The sequence below is a fragment of the Pogoniulus pusillus genome, chromosome 15 (genome assembly GCF_015220805.1).
Source record: "Pogoniulus pusillus isolate bPogPus1 chromosome 15, bPogPus1.pri, whole genome shotgun sequence".
NCBI lineage: Eukaryota > Metazoa > Chordata > Aves > Piciformes > Lybiidae > Pogoniulus > Pogoniulus pusillus.
Genome location: NC_087278.1, coordinates 8,888,656 through 8,903,876, shown reverse-complemented (window position 1 = coordinate 8,903,876; position 15,221 = coordinate 8,888,656). Strand labels below are relative to the sequence as shown.

The 15,221-nt window shown below is 55.5% G+C and overlaps 1 protein-coding gene across 1 annotated transcript; it reads right to left on the bottom strand.

The window, feature by feature from the left end:
- Positions 1-4,754: 4,754 nt before the first annotated feature.
- NPTXR (neuronal pentraxin receptor) lies at positions 4,755-15,221 on the bottom strand. Its single transcript, XM_064155238.1, has 5 exons — positions 14,459-15,221; positions 7,682-7,904; positions 7,325-7,569; positions 6,822-7,001; positions 4,755-6,425 (listed from the first exon to the last, which is right to left on the bottom strand). Exons 1-5 carry the CDS (start codon positions 15,029-15,031, stop codon positions 6,201-6,203), a joined length of 1,446 nt encoding a protein of 481 aa, XP_064011308.1. The 5' UTR covers positions 15,032-15,221; the 3' UTR covers positions 4,755-6,200.

The following is a 15,221-nucleotide window of genomic DNA, read 5'->3' as shown; positions in this document are numbered from 1 at the left end:
GAACCAGATCTTCCCTGTGGTTTGACTAGCATGTACTGAAACATAATAATTGCTGTCTGGCTGCTGAAAGATTTGCTTTCTAGCTGTCTGAGAAGGAAAAGATACGGGGAGAGGAACAAGTTGGGCACTCTCTTGCCCCTGTCAGCTCATGAAGAGGTTCACTTCCCTCACCGTAGCCCTCTGTAGCTGTAGGGAAAACGTATTGTTGCCTCTTTCACTAGTGGAGCAGTGAAATCAGACCCCCTGGTTGTCGTTTGCGTGACAAAGCAGTGGTGGAGGCAGCGAAGCCATCTTCGGGCTTGTAATGACGACGCTGCAGTGATCATTCATCTTTGCCTCCAATGGTGACAGGAATGAAGCTCTGTCTCCTGTTCCACTCATTCTCCTATCTCCTGTTCCGATTCCTCCTTCCTCTGGCCTTCTGCACTGAGGCAAGCACAGAGCTAAAATTGTCAAGAGACAGGATAAAAGCAGGGAGATTTCTCCCCCTCCCTTCTTTCAGAAGAGATAATTAGGAATAGAATATCTGCAAGGAAGAAGATCTTTCCATCACCATTACTTTATCTCCAGGCAGCTACTCTAATCTCTCTGGGGACAGAGCTTTCAGGCATCATATTCTTACTGTAGTTTTTTTAATGCTTTAATCCCTATGTAGTTCACCCACTTTTGCTACTAAGCAGCAAGTCAGCGTGAGTTGGTGTCTGTGTGCCTGTGCCTCTGTTCGTCTGTGCATGTAGGGGGGTCTGTGTATGAATGCATTATTCTGCCTTCAATTAAATGTGCTTTGGTTTGGGGATCAATGTGTCCCCAGGGACAGTTTCCCTCAGAAAGTGCTGGGTCTTGTAAAGATTGTTCATCAGTGGCTCCTGGGTGAGAAGCTAAGGGAAGGTGGCCAAACCCAAACCTGCAGATGGCCCAAGGCTTTTTTGTGATTGTTGAGGGTGAGACAGTGGGGCTGCAGGGCAGGAATGTCTCTTGAGGAGGGAGCGTGTCCTGCTGACCTGTTCCTGTCTGCTACTCCTTAGCAAAATGTGGACAGTTCATTTCTGGACCCTCAAGTGCAGGATTTCTGCAGGCTGCTTCTACATCACTGCAAACCAAGTAAAGCCTTAGTGGGCCAACACAGCTAACACACAGTGGTCCCTTAATTGGTAGCACAAAAGGCAGATACACAGTGTTGCATCACCTGGTTTTTAGCTTCATGCTGAACAAACAGGTCCCCCATTCACAGGCAGAGGCGAGTCCAGAGCAAGGGTCCAATATGTGCTTCTGGATCTGTAAGGAATTGTAGTTGTTGCCCTGTTGTGGCTGGTTTGTTCTTATTCACCATTAATCACAGATGGAAACTCTTTCATCCTTTTGTGTTTGGCAGGGGTGGTGAAATGCATTAAAGAGGTGACACTTGCTGCCTGATGTTATGTTATGTTATTCCTTAGCTGAGAAACACAAATGCAACCTCTAACTGTACAATATCTGCCTGTAAAATGTACATGCTGCCCCATGTTTTCTTTTATCTCTTTCCATCACTGTCATTAGGAGGAGACCAGACAGCATGCTGATCCTTCCTCAGGTGAAGGGCACCCACAGATTTTCTTTTTTCATGACCCATTCTGGCCAGGTTTTGGGATCTCTTCATCATTCCTGTAGGCACAGGCCCTGCTGTGCCCCACCTTTTCTCTGCAGTATAGCAGGAGGGGTCAAGATCGCTGTCCTGTCTGTTGGTCACAGCCCAGAGGCTGGGTGCTGATCTGCATCGCCTTGGGCAGTACCAGATGGCCCAGACTGGGGACCTGGAACTCACCAGGAGTGGGTAAGATTGCAGCAGGTCTCTGGAGGAGCATTCAGCCGGTCGCATAGCGATGCTGAAGCCATGTTTTACTGGTTGGCTCTGGTCCCACCTGAGCTGAGGGAAGGCAGAGATGGGAACATTGGTGTGTGGAAACAGGTGGCAGCCAAAAGCAGTCTGCCCTTCTGCTGCAGAGGAGAAAGCAACTCACTTTGTGACAGCCGGATCCTCACGTCTGGTGGGCAAGGCAGTGCCCCAGTCATGATCTCATCTCATAGCTACTACCTCGAGTAATGGCTGCTCCCTCTAGTAAGATCCGTTGTGGCAGTGGCTGCTGCCTCTAGTAAGATCGGTCGTGGCAGCACTGGCAGCCGTGCGGGGGCTGTCGCTGTGCCAGCTGCTCAGGAAGCACAGTGCGTTCCCCATGCGAGCACCGCACGAGACTTAATCAGCCTTCCTGGCTCCGGGAGGCAGCAGAGGAGGCTCCCGGCAGGATGGAGAGGCACAAGAAGGCAATTAAGGCAGTCCCCTATTGCTAGGGTAATGGGGATTCAGAAGTGTTGGCTCCTGGGGACAAAGTATGGGCTGGCTTGACCTGGTTTGAGGAGGCAGGGAGGTTGTCAGGCTGTAGAGACCCATGACCTACAAGCTCAGAGGTGAGGCTGCAGGTGTCAAGGAGCACAGGAACTCCCCAAAGCCCACTCCAAAGTGGGGCTCCTGGGGCTGCCCATGTCCCTGGAAGGCAGAGTTTGCATGGCTGGTGGTGCCCTCCAAAAAGCTGGGCAGGGGCTGGAGTGGTTCAGAAATTGCAGCATTTCCTTTTCAATCCCAATAATTAATAGCTGTCAGGCCTGAAGGTTTCCTGTTGCCATGTTCTACCTGCTCTTCTTTGCCTCAAGACAAAGCTATTTGGGGGGGGGAGCCAAGTGTTGAGTCTGACCAGCCCTTGGCCCATAAAAGCCCTGCAGTAGTGAGTCATGCTGTCTCCTCTGCCACGGTCTCTTGTGCTGAGACACCATAGCCTGATGGTTCCCCTGCCTCTGCCCTGCCTGCCTCTTGGGTTTTCTTCATTTCTTCCTCCCTCAGTGTTAGGTGTCTGGAGACAACACGGTGTGCCAGCTGAGCACAGCTACCCAACTGCAAAACCTTCTCCACACCACAGTTAAAATCTTCCACCTCAAACCCCCAGTAAGGGTGACTTTGTTGTTCCTCCTCTCTTCTGTGCACGCCACCTTGTTTGCCAGCCGGCTGCCCCTAGAGAGACTCGGGGCTTCTCCTGAGTGCTCCTGCTTAATTTAGAAGCCAGCAGTATGTGTAAGTCATTGTAATTACTCCTTCCAGCCAACAACACCATTGATTTGTTGTCTGCTCCACCTTTTAAGCCCTGTTGCAGGTTTGCAGCTCTTGCAAGGCTCAGCTTACCAAAAATAAACGGTCCCATCTTGCTCTCCTCCTCCTCAGATGGATGAGACGCAGCCTCTGCTTCCCGCAGAGAGCCAGGGCAGGATGGAAATCAAATATTTATTCCTGCTCATGATTTTCTGTCTCCCAACCAGTTTCTGATCTCTCCATAATGCCTTCGGTTCCTGAAAAGCCTTATGCTGAGGCATTTGCTGTAAGCTTTTAAAATCTCTGGGGAAATTGTATCAACTTTGCCTCTATCCCCCCTGGTCTGCCCAACTGGCTGTGAATTTTTGTGAGGAGGGGAGGTCGTCCTGCAGAAGCTGAGCTGCTGGGCTCCCCCTGTTTTTTTCTATCCCAGAAATGACAGATCCACGTGTCCCAGAGACATGTCTGGGCTTGGGATCATGCCAGCATCGTCTGGCAGGGAGGCGAAGGGCAGCACTCAAGTTCCTGCCTGAGCATCTCCTGATGTCCTCTTGTTTTTTGCTATTCTGAGGGAGGTTTACACAAATTTTGGCAGAAGCTGGGTTTCTAGGCTCTGGAGGAAACAGGTTTATGCCAATAGCCTGTCCCAGTGGCCAGGCTGTTTCCATCCTTGTTCATCCTCCATATGTCTTCTGCCTTGGCCAGCAACCCCAAAAGCCCCCTTGCAGGGCTCCTGCAGTTTTACTAGAAGGATCTTCTGAACCAGTTCCTTCCCCTGTTTCACCTCCTCCTAACCTAGCAATGGGCTTGGACATTTCCTGCTCTATCAAGTGCTGTCCTTGCTAGTTATTTGGGTGTGTGAGCAAAGGTGACCTGTGGAACTTTCTGCTGTTAGTGATGTGGGGCTGAGGCTCTGGCTCAGCAAAGCCCTGGAGCCTATGCTCCAGCTGAAGTATGTACTCCAGGATACATTTTTCTTTTAAAAAAACCCACTCAACTTCGAGTGCTGAACATAAGAGCCCCAGACTTTGTTTCATGGCACTAAATGCCCCCCAGAAGGAGAGGGGGGAGCTGAGGTGACAGGTCTGGCTCATCGAGGAGACACCATCAGCATGGCAGCAATGGGAAAACAAAGTCCTCTTGCTTTATGCACTGTTTTCTCCAATGTTGCTGAGGTTGTGCCTTTCCTAGGATGAATAGGACCTGCCCAAGGGCAAAAAGCATCATGCAGACCTGGCTACAGGTTACTCTAGAATAGACAGCTCCAATAGCTGTTCCTAGCTAGGTCAGGAACTCACTACTAGTGCTTGACTAGATTTATACCAAAGATGAGCTCCTCAACATGGTCTGTCCTGGAGGCCATGGCTGCTTCCCCACTGTTGGGATGGAGATTCCTCCTCTGTGCAGAGGTGCTTCCCCTAACATCTCAGAAGCAGCCTTAACTCCATTTTGCTCCACAATAAAGGTAAATGGGCAGTGCCCACATTGTAACTCCATCCCTGTTCCTGGGGACACCCAGACCCTTGCATTATTTCTTTAATGCCAGCCCTGCACCTGCAGGCCTCAGCAGCTCCCTCCAAGGACGCCTCAGCTTAGAGCAGACGATCCCCTCCACCCTCAGAGAGACCTCGCAGAGGGCTGGAACAGGAACGGTCACGTTTATTGTTCACCATCAAGGTTACAAAAGAGATGTCCCAGCACGGGCGCCCGCGGGCGCCCCTTCCACGAACGTGCAGCAAAGAAAGCAGCGTGAGCGAGGAGGGAGGGGACAGCGCTGTGGGGGCACGAAGGTCACAGTGTTTCCCACTTGGCACAAGGGCTGAGCCCCCCCGCACCTGCCAGAGACCCTGACGAGGGGTGATGCTGGGTGGTGGGGCTGTCTCCTCTGGCTGCTTTGCCTCCCCAGCGTGCGGGGGCAGCCATTGCCTAAAGCACAAAGTGGGAGTGGGGTAGAGGGGAGCACTGGAAGCTGGACACCACACTGAGCAACCATGAGACCCCTGAAATAACCCTCCCACCCCACCACAGATGTACACACACACACACACACACACTCTCACATGTTGAGATGCAGGTGACCACGCAGCATGGAAACAGCATATTCTCAGGCACTCCACAGGGAAAATACCAGCCCACCCCATCCACCCCCCAGGTCAAAGGCTGGCGGTGGCCCCATCCCTGTCCAGGAGCAACTCAGAGCAGGGGGCCCAGATGGAGGCAAAGACAGCAACCCAGTTCCAGCATCTAAAAGGCCAGGGGAAAGACAGCAGGGCTCCACTGGCCACCACCATCCTCTCCTTTTATTTTTCCCCTTGCTTTTGCTCCTTATGATGGCAGTGCCACACTCCTTCCCCCTTGGCCAGGGCTGGTGAAGAGCTTTATGCCTTTCCCTTGTTCCCTTGGTTGCTGAGTGGCCCTCCAGTTTGGAGGCAGGGGGGAGTGCGACAGCACTCTGCTTTCCTCTGCCTCAAAAGCTTGATTTGCCTCAGGCAGTGGAGGCAGGGGAAGGGGTACAGGATGGGAATACTACCTCCCCGACCCTCCACTATCCTCCCCTGGCCTCCCTAGGGCCATGCTTGAAAAGCTAGGGAGGCAGGAGACAAACGGATAGGGACAAGAGGGAAAGATGCTCCTGGCCAAGTCCTTGGGCCCATTTGGAGTACAGGTTCACAAAACCAGAAAGCAGGGCACTAGAAATAAATAAGAAAAGGGAATGTGCTCCAGGGCTGCTTGCACACTGGCACCTCACCAAGGCTTAGGGCAGACAGAGGTCTCCTTCCCACTGCCTACTGAGGCTGACCCTCACCATACCAGAGACTTCAGTGAGTATGGTGAGATCCTCTCGAAACAGAAGTGAAGCAAGGTAAGACCTGGAGGCAGATGCACCAGGAATGTGGACAAGCCACGCTGCTGGTGCAGGGGCAAGAGAGGGGCTGCCAGGGGCCCACTCCCTCCCAGAACATCAGCATGGGAGGCTCAAGCATTGCCCTGGTGAGGCTCGGCAATCTGGGAGGGCAGAAAGGGGCTCCCTGCTTTGGGGCTGGCACCAGGCTCCTTGGTGCTGGGGAGGGAGGCAAGGGGCCACTCATGCCTTCCTCCCTTCCTCGCAGGCGGTGAAGCTCCTCTTGCTGGCACCTCCGAAGACCTCCACTGCCTGGTCGTCCCACTGGATCACATTGCCTTGGAGGTGGGAGGTGCAGTTGGCCAAGCCCAGGATCTCTGCTGGTGCCAGCATGTGGTCCCACACGCCAAACTGTGCCAGCTCCCCTGTGAAGGCCTGTGTGGCATCGAAGCTGCCACCCAGTGAGTCCTGGGAAAAAGCAGGAGAGGTGATGAGGCAGGAGAAGGAACATGCATCCAGTGGGCAAACAGGGCAAGCAGGAGAGGGAGGAGTCTGGGGAGAAGCAGAGCAAGATGCCTGATCACAACGAAAGGAATGGACTCATGGAGGAGAGGCAAGAGGACAGGGTGGGAAGTAAATAGGGGACAGAGTGATAAGGAGAAGGAAGAGAAGGTGGCAACGTGCACACATGGCCTGCAGGATGACCAGGTGGGAAAGCTCCTGCCCAAACTGCCACCGCGCTGTGCTGAGCGCTCCTGACCGTGCCAACCCCTGCCCTCGCCCCATGTGGGGGCTGTGCCTCCCGGCTGGCTTCATGCCACACTGATTCAAACCAGCAGCTCTTGGTCTTGGGCCAGCACGTACCTGCTCCTGGCCCAGAATGATGACGCCCTGGGGCCTGATGGCGTGCCAGGAGGCCAGGTTCTCACCAGCACCCCGCTGCTCACCATCCTGGTATGCTGACCACTTGCCATCTCGGGTGGTCCACGCCACGCAGATGTGGTGCCAGGCCTTATCCTTTAGGCTCAGAGGCAGCTGGGCAACCTTATCGTGAAGAGCAAGAGCCTGGCACTCAGTGGGACTGCCAGAGGACTCCAGTGTCCCCAGGCTCCTCACAGAGCAAATGGTGCACCTTCATGCTGGTGGCACCCCAAATTCTACATACATCTGGATGAGCTGTTTCTCCCTTTTAAAACCCACTCTGGCAAGCCATCCTCCCCATCTTCATCAGCCTCCTGTCTCCCTCCTTCATCCCAAGCCTCTTCCTCCCAGCTCCCCCAAAGTACTTTCAGAAGCCTCATTTCCCAGAGGGAGTGAAACAGGGGAGCTGAGGGCAGTGGCTTCCCTCCATGCACAACTGGGCTGACCTTGTCATTGATGAGCAGCTCCAAGGGGTTGCTGCCCCACTCCATCAGCACGATCTCATTAGCTTGGCTTGGGACCGAGTAGGAGAAAGGGGTGCCAAGCCCCAGCAGAGCCTTGGACTTCAGCCACATGCAGATGGTGAATGCATAGAGCTCTGGCAGGCTCTTCTTCATGCGGGCATAGATGTAGTTGTTCTGCACTGGGATGGTCACCTTGAAGGCATCAGGAGGGCTATAGCCTGGTGGTCCTGTGTGCCAAGAATGGAGAAGAGAGAGCAGGGTGAGCAGTCATCACTGAGATGAGGGTGGCTTGTCCCAGCACCTCACTGCATCACCTCTGTTCCATCAGGCAGGACTCACCATGCTCCAGTTCCATCACCCGGTTCTGGAGGGAGTTCAGCTCCTTCTCGATGTTGTGCTGCTGCTGGCTGCGGTCGGTGTTGGCAGCCTGGCGCTCCTTCTGCAGGGTCAGGATCTTGGAGAGGAGCTGCTCCTCCAGCTGCTCCATCTTAGTGTGGAGGGCATCCCGGGCGAGAGCAGGGGCGGTCGGCACCGAGCCATTGGTGCGGGCTGGCAGCTCCTGCTACACTCGGCAGCGGCCACGACAGGGGAGGAAAGGAGGGAGAAAAGAGAAACTTCAGCATGGTGTCACTGTAGGAGCTTAAGTAAGGACATGCCCAGCCCACACCACTGTGGGGAGTGCTGAGGACACAAACCCATGTCCGCAGCAGGGTTTTATGCAGAGCCTCCAGCTGATTTTGTAACTCTCCTCTTTGCACCCCCACTGAGCTTGTTACTGTGAAATGAAGCTTGGTGGCTCTTAATGACCTTCTCCTGCTTCAGAAACAGAGCAAGGGTGGGTCGCACAGGTGCTCAGGTTATCCCTTGGCTCTGCTTCTGTGGCAGCCTCCCACGAGGAGAGGACAACATGAGAAGGAGCTTGGCGCTTTCCTCCCTACTGCTCGTGAGGCTGCTTTGCTTCGTTGTGGCTGGTGTGTTAACATCACCTAATGGGGCTGTAATCTTCTTAGCCCAGCTCAGCCAGGTTGTGTGCACGTGTGTGCACGTGTGCCAGGTCGAGCAGGTAACCCTCTCTAAGCATTAAGTCAACCTCTTTCAGGCCATCAGGATGCCATGGAGAAGTGGAGCCAGCAGTAAGTCCTGCAGTCCTCAAGGCATGACTCATTGCTTGAGGACATCAAGCACATTTTCTCCCACCATGGTTGAAATCCAGACCAAAACTCTTTCCTTGGTGGCTGGTGAGGATGCTCACATCCTATAATGCACCCTTAAGAGACCCTAGATCCCACCTCACTGGGAGACCCGACCCCTGCTGGAAGAAAACCAGACTGGAAAGGAGCATGTGACCCTTTGCCATGCTCCTGAGGTTTCTCTGTTCCCCACATCCTTGAGGTGTTAGACTCTCTGCCACGGGCTTGGAAAGATGGTGACCAGCTTCTCTGCACTGTCAGACCTTCCTGATGGTGCCAGAATAGCCATGGTTGCCTCTGCTTTGGCCTCCGTCTGACTCAAGTGGCACCTGCATGGCTGCTTGAGGCCTGACCATCCAGGTGTGGATGTGGTGGTACATGGAGTGATTCCGTCCCTGCTGACCTGAACAGGCCCCTCACCCTGCTTTGGAGCTCGCCCAGAGGAGGTCACCACACTCATCATCTACGATTGTGGTTTCCAGCTTTTTCTTTTTCCTTGCATCCTGCTTTTCCAGTATAAGCAGGACCTCATGACCATGCACACAACAATGCAGTGGGGGTTGCCCACCAGTGTCAGCACCAGACTTTGCAGTGCATCATGAACATCAGAGGGGAAGGCTGAAGGAAAGCTGGGCAGGAGGCAACCTTGGCGGATGGGCACAGCAGGGAGAGGGAGAGGAGAAGATGATCTTGGCGTGAGCACAAATGGCTCTGCATTAGGCAGGAACACACTCAGGCTGCAAAGGAGAGGGTGGCTACAACATCCTAGGGTCTCCAGCAGGGTCTGCCAGGGCAAGCTCACAGGTTTTCCAAGGAAAACCAATGTGGAGAACTAAAACCAAGCAATAAAAGAGAGGTTGTACAGGGGACATCTGCCAGCCTTGACCACATGCCAGCCTTGACCAAATGCCAGTGCTGGGGATGCTCTTGCAGAGAGCAGAACCTCTCCAGGAAGGGAGAAGCACCTGGCAGAGTTTCCTGTCTTTGGTCTCCATGAAACAGGGAGGGATTAGCTGACAGGGAGGCAGCCTTAGCCCTTTTTATCGGCAGAGTGTCTTGGGGACCCACTACTGCAGATGGCTGAAAGACAGGGCAGGGATGGCAGGAAAGGTGAGTGGAAGAGTTCATTTCCATCCTCCCACCAGGGATAATTCCCAGCCAGGGGCACCAAAACTTGCACTCCAAGCGGAGCCGGCTGAGTGGTGGGGCCAGCGGAGGTGGGACGGAGTCGCCTTTGCCTCTGTCCACATCTCGTGGGCTCAGAGAGCTTTTCTCATCCCTTCGGGCTGCTGGCTGCGGCGGAGGCTGGCACGCTGCTGTCTGCCGCATGCTTTGATTGCTCGAGCTGCGGGTTTGGAGCCTACGTTCCTGCTTTCATGCACGGCTCCATCTGTTAATGACGAAAAAAGAAGAGGCTGGGAGCTTTTGTCACTCTCACTAGCCCCCAGTAGCCTGCCCTACATTATTCAGTAGTGACTGAGTGCTTTTTTTCTCTCCCTTGGCTCCTGATTTTCTCCCTGCTGCTATTTTCTTCATTCTGTAACTTTTCTCCCTATGGCTTTTCCATTTTTCTGGCTTCAGAGCATCTCCTGACATGCTCCTCCATGCACACACATGCTGTCTCTCCCCTTTTACTCAATACCTTCCCTCTGAGATTTTCCTCTTTTATCCCTTTCTCCAGCTGTCCCTGACCCTTCCAGCCAGGGCACAAACAGCTGGACCCATGCAGTCAGCTGAACTATTGCTGACCCAGTGGTCCTCCTGGCAAGGGATGCAGCTGGTACCCTCCTATGGCAGAATTTGAGGGTCACCCCACCATTGCCACAGGCAGACTGCAGTGGGACAGGAGACTGGACCTCCCTACCCTTCTCCTTACAGTGCCAGGTGATTCTCCCAGTGCTGGGCTCTATCCCCTAACCACCCTCAGCACCTCTGAGCTACCACTCGAGCGTCTTTCTCCCACGTGAAACTATTTGCAAAATGATTACTGCTGGATGTGCAGCTGTTATCTAGGGGTGACCTTTGGGCAGGGGAGAGAGGGAGAAGTGCCTTCTCCCTGCCCGTTCGGCAGGCACCCGGCTTCCCATCTGCCGCCGCGCAGGCAGCCAGGGAGTGGGCAGCGGGTGCGGGGGAGGCTCGCTTGATGCATTTTGGCCACCAAAACTGGCAAAAATACTGAAAGATGCCAGGTAATATTAATCACATTAAATGTCAGTGCTGGAAGGAGGTGGGGGGGAAGGCAGGGTGGGCCGGGGCAGCCACATTGGCATGCGCTTGCTTGGGCTGTAGCCCTTGGTCAGCAAATGCACTTTATGTAAGCAGATCAGAGCCTCATTTACTAATGCACTGGCAAATCTGGGCACTGCTGCTCTCCCTCAGCTGCTGGCACATGAGTGACCACCTTGGCTGCTGAGACTGGATGGGCAGGGCTCCGAGAGGATGCCTTGGCACACCCCAGAGACGGTGCTGCTGAGCCAGGTGTGCATACACAGCAGCTCCGGCGCCTTCCCTGCACACACAAATACTCCCTGCATCGGCCACGGCCTCCCAGCCTGCCCACAGCTCCTTTGTGGAGGCTGCTGCTACAGGATGCTCACTGCCATGGGATGGCACATCTAATAGAGAGTTTTTCAGATCCTGCCACCTTCTCAGAGACTTTTGGCCCCAGACAGGAGCTTAGAGGTCATTACGCTCCAGGGTGGAGTGCTCAGGGTAGGGGTCAAGCAAGGATGCATCAGCCTTTCCCTCCTCCTCCTCCTCACAAGGGCCAAGGTCACTGCTGCTTCTGTCCTCTTCAAACCTCACTTGGATCTGTCACATTCCGGGGCTCTCTAACCCTGCTCTGACATAGATGGAGGCAGGAGCAGGCAGTCACCTCACTCCCATGCCCACGTCCTTACAGACAGATTTCCTGTCGGCAGCCAGGTCACCAGCTACAACGGCAGGGCCAGGCTAGCATGGCCACGCACTCACAGAAGAGCAAACAGGTTCTTACAGCTCTGCTGAGGTCAGATCCCTCCTCCCAGACAGCTCCTGTCCAAGGGATGGTGGAGATGAGAAGGGCATCTGCACCCTGACGCATCCCAGGGGGCCGAGGCAGTTTCACCCCCGCTTCTAGAACAGATTCATTTCCATTTGCATCAGCAACTAAAAGCACGGCAAGAAGCATCTGGGCCCACTGGCTCAATGTGCCAAGATGTGCCCAAGCGTGTGGACATGAACATACGTGGAGAGTGGGAAGAATCCCTTAAAACCAGAAGGAAGAAGCCAAGCCAGGCTGCTGCACACAAGCAGAGGACGAACAATGCCTTAGGGGAGGTTTGGAGGGGATGAGAGATGTGCCCATGTGAAACCAAAACGGAGGGCAAAGAGCAAGCCCATACAGGCCCTCCCTGCAGAGGGAGCTCTGGGAGTCCTGCTGCCCTACCACCAAAATGAAGAATCAAGTGACTTAAGCAGTTTTTCAGTGCATTGATAAATCTTGTTATGCCTTACAGCTGGGGCTGAGAGCACCTAAATTAGATCAGTGATCTCCTGTCAGCCCCCTCCCCACAATCCTGGTTCCAGAGCCTCTGGCAGTAATCTCTGACACCAAACCTACTGCCCACAGGGAGATGCCTCCCAGGAGGGCCCACAGCATTTTGTGTCATCCTTCTCCTGAGACTGAGACACCTTGGGCTTCACCAGTGCTCCCTCTCCTTCCCTCACTCCTGCTGGGTTTCACGGAGGCTCTGGCATGCTCTTGGCTACCTCTGGACTGTCCCCATCCAGGTCACCTTTTAGGATGATCACCACTGCCCTTTAGGAGAGTTCTTGGGGTTGCGGGTGCACTCCCATGCCATGAGGTGCCCCAGGAAAATTCCCTGGGCTGTTTGAGCCATGTGGGGTGGAGAGGCACAGGTGTCCACTCACATGTTGAGGGACGAAGGCAAGATGGAGAGAGAGGCTATAGGCATCCATCGCTGCAGGGCTGAGATGTGGCCCCAGGGCACAGCTGGCTGGGCTGCAGCTGTCACCAGGCTGTCCCAGGCGATGTTACATCAGGCTGGAGCGAGGGCATCCAAAGTCCAGCCCACCTGTGACATGCTGCCCTATTTCCTGAGCTGGCAGAGCTCGCTGAGCCACGAGGTCTTGCATCTCCCCTGCAGAGTATCCTTGGGACACTTAGGTCCCCAGCAGCACAAATGGGAACATTTTTTGGTGAAAGTGCTGCTTGTCTTCTTCCTCAGCAAGGTGTGTGATTGACCCAGCATCAATTCACACTCCCCAGGCACATGTTAAAGCCTGCTCCAGCCCCTGTGAGCTTCACCTACTTACACCCCAAACCTCCTGTGTTTGTCAGAAACCCTGAAGAGGGGCCAGGACAGCCCGTGGGTGACACAGCCCTTCAGGGAAGGTGGAGAGCGTGACTGGAGAGCAGCTAAGGGCTGAATGCTGGCTGAAGCTCAAAGTGATGTGCCAGGCACTGCCCCACTGTGCATCGCCTGGTCCTCATGCACGTGAAGGTACCTGCATGAAGGGGCATTTTTGTTTGGGTTTTTTTTTTTTCTTTCTGCTGTTAGCCCAGTTGGATGAACCTGCTTCTGGCTCTGTCCCTCCTCTTGGCCACACTGGGCTCTGGGCATTGTGTCCAGTCTCTCCCCACATGTGCCTCTGTGTTCGGTTGTGTGCATGTGTGTGCGTTACCCTGGCAGCTCACAGGTGCTTCCTCCAGTCTCCAGCTCTTTCCCTTTCAATGTGTGTGTGTTAGGTTGCCTCTCCTTGTCTTTCTATCCCTGCTCCCATCTCCATCTATTACCATAACTTCCTTGCAGCCTCATTCCTCAGCCCTTGACCTCAGTGGCTCTGAATTTCCCATCCATGTCCTGCTGCTACTGCACCCACATGGCTGTAATGAGAGAGCAGAAGGGCAAAGCTGGAGAGAGGGACACTATATGGTGCTTCCCCCTCTCCCAGCTCTGTGCTCCAGGGAGGAACGGAGAGGGCAGCATGGAACCAAATGGGAAGATAAGGAGGTTGAGGTCCTTACAGGTAACTCTAGCTCCTAGGAGACCTCAGAGAACAGCACAACCCTCAGAAAAGATTGAACATATGGAGCAAACCCCCCAGGGAAACGAGACAAATCCCTTCTGGCAGCTCTTGCATGCACAAAACATTGCTCCAGCCACATCCTGCAAAGTCTGCCAAGGTCCCCAAGAATGGTGAGGTCACATCAACCCAGCATTGACACAGACATGCCCTCCATGATGGACCTCATAGCAAACATCATGGTAGAGCCCTTGGTGCTTGTGGCTGGGCTAGGACTGAGCCTGCTGGGCACACACTACATGGCTGCTACACACTAGGGGCCAAGGGTCCACAACACAAGTGCCAACAGCCTGATGCCACAGTGATGGGCACAGCAAGCAGCTCCAGCTGTCTCCTTCTCACAACAGTTGCTCCAAACCGCGCAGGGAGGGGCTGTTGGGCTTGCAGCAAGTGGCATCACACTTTGCTGTGTGAGAAGTCCCATTCATAACTGCAATGGCATCAGGTGGGATTTACCTTTCTGATAAAGGGCTGCATCTGCCCCTGAGCTGCCAACCTACTCCGGCGGAGGCTTTGGCTGGCGTTACAGGGCAAGCGAGGTGCCCTAGCTGGATCCACACGGGGTGGGGGAAAAGAAGGGCAGTACTGGCCCCTTGAGACCACCTTGCGTAGAGGAAAGAGCATGGGGCTAAGGGTGAACCTCTTGGCTTGGGGCTGAGAGACTGGGGAAGAGCAGGACAAGGACAATCTTTCTGAAGCCTTGCCATGGGGGATGAGCTGGCTTGGGGTGTGAGTGGCTGCAGGCTTGGGGAATGGTACGTGTGGGAGCACCCTCCCGGGAGCACACTCCCCGCCCCGGCCCCCGAGAGATTCTTCTCCCGGGAGCATCCCCTCGCACCTCTATCCGGTCGATGCGGTCCTGGAGGGCGCGGACAGCCTCCTCCAGCTCTCGCACGGCGGGCGGCTCGGCGGGTGGGTGACCCATAGTGCTGGGGCGCGGGGCGGCGCGGAGCCCGGCGGCGGCGGGAGCGGCTCCGGGGGTTCGCAGGCCGCCCTCACAGCGGCTGAGCTTGCCGGTGAGCTCCCGGATGGTCTCTTGGTCCATGCGAATCCGCTCCTTCTGCTCCAGCGCCGTGCGGCGCAGCTGGGCCGCCGCGCTCCGCAGCGCCAGCAGCTCCTCGGGGCCGGGGCTGGCGGCGGGGCCGGTGCCGGTGGCCGGGCACTCGGCGCTCAGCGGTGTGCAGACGAAGCGGCTGAATAGCGGCGGCTGCGGCCCCCCGGGCAGGCGGGGCCCGGCGCTGGCCAGAGCCTCGGCGGGGCCGTGCAGCGCTCCCAGCCCCTTGTCGGCGGCGGGCAGGAGCGCGGCGGCGGCCGAGTCATTGTCGGCGGTGGGGGGAGCGGCGGGAGCGGCGGTACCGGCAGGGTGGACGCTGGCGATGATGCAGATGATGGCCCCCAGGAAAGCCAGCATGCCCGCCGCCAGCAGCACAGCCAGAAACTTCAGGGTGGCAGCGGCGTGGGGGGCCCGAGCCCGCGGACGGCGAGAAAATAAAGCGAGAGGGGGTGGAGGGACGGACAGAAGAGCGGACAGTCCGTAGGGAGCCGGCGGCGAGGGATGGTACCGGCAGCAGCACCAGCCCCGAAGCCCCAGCGCGCCGCGC

Bases quoted from the DNA above. Each gene is read 5' to 3' on its own strand.
- NPTXR (XM_064155238.1), bottom strand. From the start codon at position 15,031: ATGCTGGCTTTCCTGGGGGCCATCATCTGCATCATCGCCAGCGTCCAC. The intron at 7,905-14,458 runs GTGCGAGGGGAT...TGCCGAGTGTAG, and splicing joins ACCGCATCGACCGGATAGAG to CAGGAGCTGCCAGCCCGCAC. The intron at 7,570-7,681 runs GTGAGTCCTGCC...CTTGGCACACAG, and splicing joins GGTGATGGAACTGGAGCATG to GACCACCAGGCTATAGCCCT.